The sequence below is a fragment of the Pristiophorus japonicus genome, chromosome 1, assembly GCF_044704955.1.
Source record: "Pristiophorus japonicus isolate sPriJap1 chromosome 1, sPriJap1.hap1, whole genome shotgun sequence".
NCBI lineage: Eukaryota > Metazoa > Chordata > Chondrichthyes > Pristiophoridae > Pristiophorus > Pristiophorus japonicus.
The window spans coordinates 362,760,620-362,774,350 of record NC_091977.1 but is presented as its reverse complement, the minus strand read 5'-3'; the positions used below and the strand labels follow the sequence as shown (position 1 = coordinate 362,774,350).

The window sequence follows — 13,731 nt, the reverse complement described above, 5'->3', positions numbered from 1 at the left end:
AAAGGGATTAGGTTTAAATCCTTCACAGCCATTTACTCTTGTAGTGAGAGAATTCTATATTCTTATCTCTCCACTCATCAATTCCAAGGGAAAAGCAGCTAGCTGGATGATTTAACTATGGTTTCTAAAACTTTAACCTTAAGTACAAGGAAAATCAGTCTCAACTCCCTGTACTAATTAAGAATCTAGTTATATTAATGGGAAACAGCATGAACAGAAGAACCCACTATGTAGTCTAGGTGAGCGTCAAATTAATAAGATATTGATAAAATAGGCACTGGGCCAGGTTTCCAAGCACAATCACAACTCAGTGATGCCAACGCTTGTTCGAGAGAGGAAGGGGAGGCTTTCGATAATCGGTCCTGTGAAGCTCCTTGAAATATTTTACTATGTTAATGGTGCTTTCTAAATGCTAGTAACTGTTGCTGCTTGCAGATTCACCAGGAAAGATTTAAAAATAATAAGATTCAGAGTGGTAAAACCCAATTAATAAAAGCACAAATAAAACATTGTACCTCAACATTTAAGGTTGGAGGGTTCTCTTGACAATTAGCATTGGATCTTGTAGTGTGTGTTTCTGGTTTCTATTAGTGGATGTTACATAAAATGATTGTGTTTCAGATAGCAATAATTCCTTACCAGTGAAAGCATGGAGGAGGTGACTGGAAGCAGATGAGTAGAATTACCAAAATGTCTTTTCAGTACCTGTTTTATCAATGTCAGGTGTTGAGATGGCCAATCTAAGATGGTAATATTGGAGGATAAGCCTTACTCTCTGTACCTATCTAACAAATATACTGCTGTCATTTCCAGTGGGATAGCCAGTCTCTGAAATGTGGCGGTCATCTTCTTTGTATTTCAGGGTGTTCTGTATCTAAGCCTCACCTCTCTTGCTGTTTGCTGCTCGGGGTGGAAGGAATGTGTCCATGCCATCAATTCATAAACTGAAAATAAATGGTGGCTACAACTGAAAATCCCTTTTCAAACTGAATATCATAGAACCGTAGAGCAGAGAAGGAGGCCATTCAGCACATCATGCTTGTGCTGCCTCTTTGAAGGAGCTATCCAATTATTCCCCCTTTTCTGCACTTTACCTATAACCCTGCAAATATTTCATTTTCAAGTATTTATGCAATTCCCTTTTGAAAGTTGCTATTGAATCTGCCTCCATCACACTTTCAGACAATGCATTCCAGATCTTAACAACTCATTGTGTAAAAAATTGTATTTTCATCTCACCTTTGGTTCTTTTACCAATTATCCTAAATCTGTCCCCTTTGGTTACCGTCCCTCCTGCCAGTAAAAATAGTTTTGCCCTATGTACACTATCAAACAACCTCATAATTTTGAATATAGGCTGGTATTTTTCAAACAAGTACCTGAGGATAAAGCCACTGAAAAGATTGGCCCTGATTAAAATATGAAAAAGTTTGATAAATAGCTCAAATTATGCCTTCACTGTTATTGGTATTTTAGGTATTGGTTGTTTACATCATTTTTTTTCACTCTTTGTAAACCTGGTCCCTGCTGCTTGCATGTCACGTAGACTTCCTGCGCTCTCCTTGCTACCCTTGTGGATGATTTTCTGGGATGAAGAGAATGAGAATGCTGTTGGGTGATTGCTGGAATATTTGAATCTGCCAATTACGATTACGAATGTGAAACATACCAAGCAATTAAAAGTCTGGTTTACTGGTTGCCAAGAGGAATAGCTTTCCTTTAACTGCTTTCAGTTTTGCCTTTGACATCACTATATTTGACAAAAGACCAAATAAATGGGAGCAAAAAGAACCAAGAACTATAACATTTTATATACAAAATGAAAACTTGCTAACTGCACTTTGTAAAAGTTGAATTTAAATTGTTGATACAACTCATTAATGATTGAAGATATCATTTGTGTACTTTCATATTCTTTCTCATGCCATCCTCATGGAAGCAAGTCATCCTCGTTCGAGGGACCGCCTATGATGATGATGATGATGATGACATCAATGCAGTAACCCCTGATAATCCTTTATTCCACTGGGGGGAAAAAAATCAGATGAACGAGATTTGCATTCTTTTGTGATGAACTCAGTGAATACTGAAAAAGGATAATGGTGGAGCCCTGTTGACTTCCCTCTGTAGCATTTGCAGAAGGAAATAAAAAGCCAGAACAGCCTAGTTTCCTGAAGTGTTTAAATCTGAGGATTTCCTAAAATGTTTTCTGTTTATGGTCTAACTTTTTCAATGTTAGAATACTGGGTTCCAGGCACAATGATCTTTCCAGCAATTTATACGTCTTCCTCATGTGATATTCTTGTAATTTTTTACCTGCAATTTGCACCAGTTTAAATAGCAAATTGGACCAATTTACAATTGATTTTGAATAATACCCTGCACAAAACACAGTCGAGATTCCTGTTCATGATTGCTATCCTGTTGGCTGAGGGCACGATTGAACCAGGTTATGCTGCCTGCCATGACTGAATGGCCTGCCAGCATTCACCATCAAATCTCACCTATGAAAAATGGGCACGGTACGAGAGAGCAGCTGACTCCCATGGAACCATTTTCCATCATTATCCAGCAATTGCAGAATAGAAGGCAAAAACAGTCCAAAAGCTAATCACACACTTAATGTGCGCTATTTAACATTGAAAAATATCTGCAATACTTGAGTGTGCATAAGACATTTTAGAGACAGGGCAAAGTGGTTGTATATAAAAAGTGCTTATGTGAAAAAAATACAGAAACCAGACATCTGACTGAAGTGATGCATGATCTCTAAATATAGGAACATATAAATATGTTGAAGGATAGCCTTTTTTAAAATATTAACTATGACCAATAAATGTTGATTTTTCACATTCAGGAAAAATAATGGTTGAAATGAAGCAGTATTCATTCTTGTAGATTGTCCTTTCGTGTAATTCCTTGATTTCCCAGAAAATGCCTTAATCCTCGTCACAAAATTAATCTTAAAAGTTGCTGATGTACAGTGAAATTTCCAAATGATTGCAATCCACGGCTGTGCATTGCACTTATCCAAGAGTGAAGAGTGGCGCAAATCACCCGGACAAATTATTCTTTAAGCACTTGAGTAGAATCTCTAACCATAGATTCTAAATCCAGCACTATAATAAAATTGCAATGCACTGTAATATATGACTACATTATCTTTAACATGGTGGCAGGCTGAGCACTGATCAGTTGAGTCATTTCTTTGAGCTTCTAACTCAGCCAAATCAAAACACTTAGAGCCGGTTAATTGAAATAAGCTAATTGGAAAGGTTATTGTCCCTTTAAGAATTAATGATGAACATAAAACATTTGATGGGTTTTAAAGGACACTGCTTAAAGTAGCATGCCCTTCCTGTAATACTCTGATTTTTGCTGCATCCAATGCAGATAAAGTAATTCCTTTTGATGGAATTAATTTTTTTGATTTTTCTTCCAATTACAATCAAAGGGATTCATCCAGGAATAGCAGCTCAGACCAACTTGGATATAGGATTCTTTAAACATTTTAGCAGCATTTCCAAACACATTCCAAGTTTCACATTACAATATATTTTTTATAATAGTATAACATACTTGACGACCTATAATAATTGTAATTTGTTTGGCAGAGCAAGTTCTGATATGCAATACCACTTTTAATTAATTTTTTGTTACAAAGTATTGACTATTAGCAATAGGTGACTCATAGGTTCATAAAAATGTCTGTAGCCCAGTCCAAATATTCTGTTTGGTTTCAATTCACACACTGACAGCAAGAAGCCTATACAATCATGATGAATTAGCTTATTGTTATGAAGCTATCACTACAGTATAAAAATAATTGAATGCACAGCATTACCTAAAAATTAACACATTGGGTAGACGAATTTTAATTGGCAGCAGATTTCAGGTGGGTGAATGAGTGGTTGGTGGATTGAGTGTCAAACACGCCTGACATCATCAGTTTATTTTCATCAGGCTATTTTAACTCGGACATCAGTAGCGATTTACGAACTACCTGCCTCACCTACCTTCTAAGCCATAGTTAATACAAGGAGATACAACTGAGGGAAGAGGAGAAATTTACTTAAAATGGAGTGATAATGGGCCAAATTTTGGCCTTGACTTGTATCAATTTTTTTGTGGTGTAAGTTGTTTTTTCTGGTGTAAGTTTAAAAATGCCATTTTCCCCAAATTATTTGCTCCAGAGTAGAAGTCAGTTAGGTACGATTTTTTTTTAGGTCAGTTTTTTTTTTCAAAAGGGGGCGTTCCCAGACACTTACGCCAGTTTTGGCCATTTCTGTCACTTTGGCTAGCAAAAACTTACTCCAAAGCGACTTAGGTCAGCGTATGTGGTCTGCTCTGAAAAACCTTGCGGGCAGTGAAGAAAAAGCAGTGCACATTCGGCAGACATTAGGGCAGGGATGTGGAGGGAAGAGAACTGGAGAGGACCTCAACAACCAAGAACCAAACATTGCAAGGAAAAGCTCAAACAATTAAAATACAAATAAGAATGAAGTAAATCCTACCAGAGAAATGCGAGCTGCTGGCCGCGATGTCACGGGGAGCAGGGGAGGTGGAGTGGGGAGAGGGTAGCCAGAGAGAGAGAGAGAGATGCTGGTATACAAAACACTCTTTCTCTCTCCCCCCCCCCCCAAAAGCCTCTTTCTCCCCCGCCAAAACTCTCCTCCTCCCCCCCAACCAATACAGTCTTTCTCTTACCCCACATGCACTCTTTCCCCCCCCCCCCCAAAAAAAAACTCTCCTCCATTTCCCCCCCCGCAATTAAAAGACTCAAGCACAGCCACTAAATAAAAAATAGAACCGAAATCCTACTTTTAGAGTTGAAACAGGTTTTTCTCGATTTTGAGGGACTGCCTATGATGATGATAACCAAGTATTGTGTTAAATCACAACAGTGCTGAAATTATTGTCACAATGTTTGATAAAAATGTAGATGTGGGTAAAGACTAGAGAAATAGCACTCTTTAGTTGCATTTACTTTTATAATAAAATTAGTGAAGAAAAGAATTTCAAAAATACATTACTCACCATATAACCAAATGTATTATTTTGTGTTCCATGCAGTGGTGTTCCTGGATTTTCACATGTTGTGTGTGAAGGTTCTAAATGAAAGAAAATTATTATTTCATGTTCCTATTTTAATTTTCAAAATCAAACTTTTCACTGCAATGTGCAATGCACTTAAAATTTTGTCAATTTTACCTTTTTCTCATGCACTACTTCTCTCATTTTCTAAAGGCAGTGATTTGTGATGTGGTACAGTTTGTCAGGCCCTGGAAACATCCCACAACTGACATGTTGAATTTAATTGTAGGACTGCCTGAGTGGTGTAGTGCTAAATATGACTCACTCAGCATAGGCCAGCCATTGATATCCGATCATCCTGGTCTTAATAGCTCAGTAGGCTATTGGGAGCAACGATCTTCATGCACCCTTGTTCAGTTGATAGGGCAGCCCAACCCACAGAGCTTTTCACAACCGGGAGGCCAGAGGTCAGCCCAAAATTGGGCGATGGGCCTCAATACCATCTGTTGGCGGCCATTGAAGAATTCTGAGTGAGGCAGGCCAGGCACCTGTTCTGCTCATTGTGAGCAAATTTTCCAGAGAGGTCCTTCAACAGGACTTTGGCCCCAATCAACATATGCCGCCCAGACCAAGAAAAATGAGCCAACAAATTTAGCAGTGGCCCGAACACATGCTCAGATTGGGTGTGGACCATTCCACTGCTAAATATGTCAACAGTGCCCCTGTTTTACGGCCAAAAAACAGCCCCAGATGAATTTATACTCCATTTAATCTATGTACAAACCTTCAATGTTGCATCCCAATTTACATCCATGACAAAAAAATGATTTAAGTATAATTCTGATTGAAATGTAACATTTATATTTAGATTTGTAATGAATTAATCAAAGCTGAAGTATAGTGTGAACTTGTTTTTCTCAGTACCTATGCAGCGAGGTTGTGAGCCACTCCAAGTCCCATCAGCCTGGCAGAACCTGGTGCCTGAACCCACCAGGATCAAAGGGGAGTTGCAGCTAAATGAAACCTCTGATTGGTAGATGAAGCTCTTTCCCTCTCTTCTTCCTTGCGCTGGCACCCCAGGATCCCCACAAAATTTTGCTATGAAAAGCACAAGGAGTAAAAGATTATCCGTTAATTAAAAGTTGACTTTATTAAGAGTGACAGCATTTTGACAGATTCAATTTTCCCCAGTGAATACTTTGGAGATGGACATCTTTTTGTTTGAAATTTTGAGGTTGATCCAAGTTCAAACAATGCCAAAGTGCTTGTTCTATTCAAATTCAGTAAAATCTATTTGAATTCCCCCATCTGTACTTGATTTTTCATACATCAACAGTTTGTTCAAGTCAGTTTGATCAGAGCCAATAACTCTAATGTAAAATATTAATAGGATGCTTCATTACTTTCAGTACTATGAAAATAACTTGAAGAACCAAAACATGTCTGTGAAGATTATGGGCCAAATCTTGGTGCAAAAATAACAGTGTGTTAACAACAAATGCCATTATTAATGCACAATTTGGCTAACAAGCTCAGAGTATTGAGAACTATGATCTGAGTTGCAAATCCCCAGAACTTGCTATTAGATTTACTCTGCTCCGCCACTTGCTTTGCCCAAATGGCATCTCTCCCATAGTCACCCTGCTATTTTTAAGAACTTGCTAAATTTGCACACTCATTGCCCATTAAACTTACCGCAGAAAGGTAGGGCGGCAACTTAACAGCGCAAGTACCTTTTTTATGATGCGATAATTGTTAATGCAATGCCAATCAATCTCTCTGGCCCAGAAAGGGAACAATTTAAACTGTTGATTCTCATTCCTGTATATAGTAAATTATTAGAGATTTTTTTTAAATCACGTTCAATTTTTTACTTTTCCTTTCTATCTCTTTTTTCTCTCTCTTTCGCTCTTTATTTTGCTTTCTGTAAATGATTTGAAACAAATTCACCCTCCTTCTCCATCATTCTGTTTCTTTCTCAATCCTTCAGTCTCATTGGTTAAAGTGATAGACTGTTGGTCCGTTGTTCACTAAGGTTCCAGATGCCCCATTGCCCTTGCCGTGCCGTTATCAGCTCACGCTTCCAGCTAGATGCGGCAGAAAATATTTTCAAACTGAAGGATGCAGGGTACTAACTACCAGCAGATGCTGTGAGATGTCCTGTTCCAGCAAGGTTTGGCCCTATAGATTTCATTATTTATTGCAGATTTTAAAATATAACAAGTTCACAGCATAATTACAGATGAGCACAGACATTTAGCCCGTCTGAATTTATCCATTCAGATAGATCCTAACATTCTACCTATTGTGGCAATCAAATGTTTATTTTAAAGAATACCAGGATTTTTATCACCACTACTCTTCCTGGAAGTCTATTTGTTGATGATCCTTTGTAGTTAGAAGAATTTCTAATATCAGGCCTAAAATGACCTTTTACGAGCTTGAACCTAAACTTCCTGGTTTTATTCTTGTAGTTTAATAAATCTGAAAAATCCAAGTTTCTTCAGTCTTTCTTCTGGGTTTCCTGACCTCAATCCAGATCACCCGCTCCCTCCCTGAATCCAAGTAAAAATCCAGCTGTAGGAATCAGCTTCATTGCCGTTCTCCACACTACTTCCAGCACCTCGACAATTCTTTTGTTTCTTGATGATCTGAACTAGACAGTGTTCAAAGGGAGGTCTAACCAGAGCATAATAAAGTTTGGTCACTACTTCCTTTGACTGCTATTCTACTGTTTCAGTTATGTAATTCAACATTAGATTGGTTTTCTTGACTGCTGCCCCGTATTGGCTGGACATGTTCAGTGTCAAGCCTACCAAAATTTTAGCTTCATCCACAGCATCATTCATGGAATACACATGTCTATTTCTCCTTCCTATGTGTAGATGTTTACATTTATCTGCATTAAATTTCAACTGACATGATTCTGCCCAATACATATCATGTCTATCGCATTCTGTTATTTCTGAGCTGATTCTTCTGCTGATCACTACATTCACTCATGATAATCAATTCTATTATTTTGCATGAAATGGAAGTCAGACTAATGGATTTGCCTGTGTCTGTGTGATTGTTTTCCCATTCTTTTAGAATATTGGCACCACATTAACCTGTTTTCTATCTACTAGTACTACACCAATGTCCATTCTCTTCCAATTATTGATTGCCTTCCAAATCTCCTCCCGAGTCTCTTTCAGGCCTATTGAATCATTATCATCTACCCCATGGGATTTATTTGTTCTAAACCCATTTAATCAATTTGGGAATTCCATCTTTTTTATAATGAGGTCACTGGTTTTACTTCACATATCTTTATTTGGGAGGACATGTCTTATCTTGCGAATACTTGGAAGAAGTCATCATTCAGAGTGTTTACTATTTTGTACTCATCCTCAGTTTTGACTCTGTACCTTTTATGACTTTTACCTCTTCTTTAACAGCTCTCTTGGCATTGTGGTACTAGAAGAATGTTTTCCTGTTATGTTTGACCTCAGCTGCTATGCTTTTTTTCCAGGTCTCTTATGACCCCTGTGCTAATCTTTTAACATGTTTCTGCATTTTTCTTGTTTTCATCCCATTGAGGCCATTCTCCTTTCATCCTGCAGAATGTGGACAGGCTGTTTTTCCTCTTTGTCACTTTTAATTTGTTCATTAATTGATTTTGAGTCAAGCCTGTTTAGTCTGAGTTTGGTTTTGGCACTTTATTTATCTTGGATATTCAGGTTTAAAGGTATTCTATTTGTTGTCTGCTGAAGTGTTGTTGAATAACTTCCCCCACCACCACCCCCCCGCCCCCCGCAAATCTATTTGCTTTTGTTGTTCCCTCATTTCACTGAATTTATCACTTTTAAATTGACAGACCTGGTTCCTGGTCTTAGCGATTTATGATTCCCTGCGCATCTTAAACTTTATCATTCGGTGGTCGCAATCCCCCAAGCAATCATTTTCTTATAAATGAAGCAACATTCTGACTAGGATAAATATTACAAAAAGAGTAATGTATCATGTGATGTCTCATTATACTTTTAACTAAAAGTGTCATGCCTGATTATCATGTAAATTACATTTTGAAGCAAAGACATTATCTCTTAATCATTAAATAGGCTTATTTGGAATAAGATCTATACTAATCTAGCAGACAAAATGTTTAATTACACATAAATATCAATTTTTAACTGAACATATATTTGGAATGGTTCCTAAAAAATAGAACAATGTAGTTCAATGTAAGAATTCACATCATAAAAAAGGTCCTGAGCATTTCCACAAAACTGGACTATGCATTGAAGAAAATTGATGCTGCAAGTCCTGTAATGCAAGCTGCTGCCTCAAAGAATTTATATCATCATTAGAATGGCAGCATATGGACAAATACTTTGCTTAGTCTAAACAATCAATTCATATTGAATATATATATATATATATATATATATATAAATCTATATAAATATATAAATCTATATAAACATATGAGCGAGAGAGAGAGAGAAATACCTCACCAAACTACTGGAGAAAATGATTGGTACTAAGCAGTTAGTGCATTTTTCACTATCATCGCCTTGATTTTCTTTGATACTTCAATAACCATAAATTGGAATGTAATATGTGATCAATAAATACACGAACAGACTATTGTGTGCAACCTTCATTATCCTCCCGATAACCTCATTGTCTACTTACGCAAACACTGAGGCACTTCTCCCATCCATGTTCCATTTCCCACACAACTGAGAATTGCGGGAAAGGATAACTCATATCCCGGAGAACAGCTATAGCTGATGCGTGATCCCCAATCAAAGTTTGTTCCTTCCATTTTCCCATTTGAAATCTGTGGTGGAGCTAAACATGCCACAGCTGCAATGACATTGAATTGCATTAGGCACATGTTAAGTTCTTCAAATGTATCACTTCATATAAAATCGACATTGGCTTTATCTTGCCAATGGAACTAAATATCTTCATGTAAATATTGTATTTGGAAATGCATCTCATGAGCACTCAAATATATCAAGTTACAAACATGCCACAGGTAGCTAACATTGTGGATAAGATAGCAGAACACTTATTCTGGTTATTTGATATCTCAATTATTTTGCTTTTCATGACTGTAATGCCTATCTAAATGATATTATTGTTGAGATTGATTCATTGTCAGTTCACAATACTTCAACATAATATATATCTACCTATTGTGGAAATTTACATATATACTTTCGTCATTTCATCATTAGAGTTCATTATGTTTAACAATTGCAGTGTGTTAACAAATCATATTAAAAATAGCTAATGCAGTTACATCTAAACCTCAATATTGATTCAACCAAATAATTGCTGCCTCTGGAATAATATTATTACCTTTACATAATGGCATTGTGTCACTCCATGTGCCATTGCTATTGCAGGAATGAACCCTAGAGCCCTTGGAGCCCATTGTGTACCCTGGCTGGCACATATACGTGACATTTTGTCCAACTGTAAAATCATCGCCCAGTCTCATCCCATTCGCCGATACCCCAGGATCTCCACAGGTGATTACTATGAAAGACCAGATTTACATGTGGTGTGAAAGGAAGAGAATTGAAATACTAAAACAAATACCAATCCGTTATTTATGACACCATTTGTCTCCACTAAGGAGAATTGTGCACTTAATTAGAAAAAAGACAGCAAAAATAAACTGAGGGAATCTCATTTAGATTTGTGAAGGCTCAATACAAACTTTTAAACTGATTATAATAAAACAATTAGGCACATTTATTGACATTTGATATACTTCTGAAAAGCTCAGCTAGCCTTATGTAAAAATGAATTTAGCTTTCAGTTTTATTGTAAATTACAATAAAATGTTGGCAAAATAAATACGTATCCATTGAATAGAAAAATGTCAGCTGTGACTTGCGCCCCAGTTTCGAGCTGCGCCTAGAACGGCGCAGTCCCGACCTGGACACCTGTTTTCCGCGCCACAAAGTGCGCCTAAAAAAACCCTCCAGATTCTCCACCTTCCTGCAGGTCCTCTGGTTCTCGGCGCGGCGCAGCAGGAGCTGTAGGGGGCGGAGCCAGGTCCCTGCGCTGAAAACAGTGCCAGGACCTCTGCACATGTGCGCTACAGTGGGCACGCAAGTGCAGTAGCTCCAGGCGCCCAAAACTGTGTGGGAGGGGCCCGAAGCATGCAGCCCCTAGCCCTGGCCGAATGGCCTCACTGGGGCTGCGTGAATAAGGCTCCTTCCACGGCCAGCTCCTGCTTCCTCCCGACCCGACTCGACTCCCACTTCCCGCCCCCCGCCTCCAGACCGGACCCAACCCGATTCCCGCTTTCCCCCCCCCCGCCCCCGGACCGGACCCGACCCGTCTCCCGCTTCCCCCCCCCCCTCCCCCCCCGGACTGGATCCGACCTGACCTCCCTCTCCCCGACCCAAACCGAACCGATTGACCTCCCACCATCCCCCCGACCCGACCCAACGTCACCTACCTGTAAATCTGGTGCTGGGGACGGGCCTTGCCCGAAGTCTCGGGCCCGGCCCATTCAGCCTCCCTCCCCCTTCTCCTTCCCCCCCCCCGCTTCTCCTTCCTCCCCCCCCATCTCCTTTCCCCCTCCCCATCTCCTTCCCCCCCCAATCTCCTTTCTCCCTCTTCTCCTCTTCTCCCCTTTATCCCCTTCTCCACCCCCTCCCCTTCGACCCCTTCTCCCCCATCCCTCCCTCTGCTCCCCCCCTCTCTCCCTCTACCCCCCTCCTTCCCCTCCCCTCGCTGTCAGAAACACAGACACTGACAGACAGAGAATGAGAAACACACACAGACAGACAGAGATATAGAAACACTGACAGAGACACACTGGGGTGGTGGGGGGGCTCCCGGTGCTGCAGTCGGTAAGTAGAAAATGTTTTATTTATTGATTTAAAAAAATTATTTCTTATTAATTTTTTTTGATTGATTTATTGGTTGATTTATTGATGTATTTATCATTTATTATTGATGATGGCTCTTTATTTGTAAAACTGAAGTGTTTAATGTTTGTAAACTTCCCTTCAAACCCCCCCTCCCCCATTCCCTACGCCTGATTTGCAACCTACGCCTGATTTTCTAAAGTGCAGACAAGGTTTTTTTGAGCGTACAAAAATCTTCACTTCCTCCATTCTAAGTTAGTTTGGAGTAAGTTTTCACTGACGAAACTTTGAAAACAGGCGTAAGTGGCCGGACAGGCCCCTTTTGAAAAAAAAATTCTGTTCCAAAGTGAAACTGTTCTAACTGACTGGAACTGGAGCAAAGTAAATGACGAGAATTACGATTTCTAAGTTACTCCGTTCTACACTAGTTGCTCCTAAAAATCAGGAGCAAATCATGTGGAAACTTGGGACCAATGTATTTTTAGATTGTTGCAACGAATAGAAAATAGTTGCAGGAGTAGGCCATTTGGCCCTTCGAACCTGCACCACCATTTAATAAGATCATGCTGATCATTCCCTCAGTACCCCTTTCCTGCTTTCTCTCCATACCCCTTGATCTCTTTAGCCGTAAGGACCATATCTAACTCCCTCTTGAATATATCCAATGAACTGGCATCAACAACTCTCTGCGGCAGGGAATGCCACAGGTTAACAACTCTCTTCACCAAGGCCCTGTACAACTGCAGTAAGACCTTCCTGCTCCTATACTCAAATCCCCTAGATATGAAGGCCAACATACCATTTGCCTTGTTCACCGCCTGTTATATCTGCATGCCAACCTTCAATGACTGATGAGCCATGACACCCAGGTCTCGTTGCACCTCCCCTTTTCCTAATCTGCCACCATTCAGATAATATTCTGCCTTTGTGTTTTTGCACCCAAAATGGATAACCTCACATTTATCCACATTATACTGCATCTGCTATGCATTTGCCCACTCACCTAACCTGTCCACTCATTCTGCAGCCTCCTAGCATCCTCTTCACAGCTCACACCGCCACCCAGTTTAGTGTTATCTGCAAACTTAGAGATATTGCACTCAATTCCTTCATTCAAATCGTTGATGTATATTGTAAAGAGTTGGGTTCCCAGCACTGAGCCCGGCGGCACCCCACTAGTTACTGCCTGCCATTCTGAAAAGGACTTGTTTATCCCGACTCTTTACTTCCTGTCTGCCAACCAGTTCTCTATCTACGTCAGTACATTACCCCCAATACCATGTGCTTTGACTTTGCACACCAATCTCTTTGCGGGACCTTGTCAAAAGCCTTTTGAAAGTCCAAATACACCACATCCACTGGTTCTCCCTTGTCCACTCTGCTAGTTACATCCTCAAAAAATTCCAGAAGATTCGTCAAGCATGATTTCCCTTTCATAAATCAATGCTGACTTGGACCAATCCTGTCACTGCTTTCCAAATGCACTGCTATTTCATCCTTAATGATTGATTTCAACATTTTCTGCACTACTGATGTCAGGCTAACCGGTCTATAAATACCTGTTTTCTCTCTCCCTTCTTTTTTAAAAAGTGGTGTTACATTAGCTACCCTCCAGTCCATAGGAACTGATCCAGAGTCGATAGACTGTTGGAAAATGATCACCAATGCATCCACTATTTCTAGGGCCACTTCCTTAAGTACTCTGGGATGCAGACTATCAGGCCCCGGGGATTTATCAGCCTTCAATCCTATCAATTTCCCTAACACAATTTGCTGCCTAATAAGGATATCCTTCAGTTCCTCCTTCTCACTC

At 39.6% G+C, this 13,731-nt stretch overlaps 1 protein-coding gene across 1 annotated transcript in view; it reads right to left on the bottom strand.

Moving 5' to 3' along the window:
• The window catches only part of csmd3b (CUB and Sushi multiple domains 3b), a 3,002,015-nt gene that overhangs the window by 42,782 nt on the left and 2,945,502 nt on the right, over nt 1–13,731 (bottom strand). Inside the window, exons 59-62 of the mRNA XM_070874966.1 lie at nt 10,390–10,569; nt 9,715–9,888; nt 5,959–6,132; nt 5,038–5,111 (exon numbers count right to left, since the gene is read on the bottom strand). Coding sequence (XP_070731067.1) covers nt 5,038–5,111; nt 5,959–6,132; nt 9,715–9,888; nt 10,390–10,569 — 602 coding nt within the window. The remainder of the gene's footprint in view (nt 1–5,037; nt 5,112–5,958; nt 6,133–9,714; nt 9,889–10,389; nt 10,570–13,731) is intronic.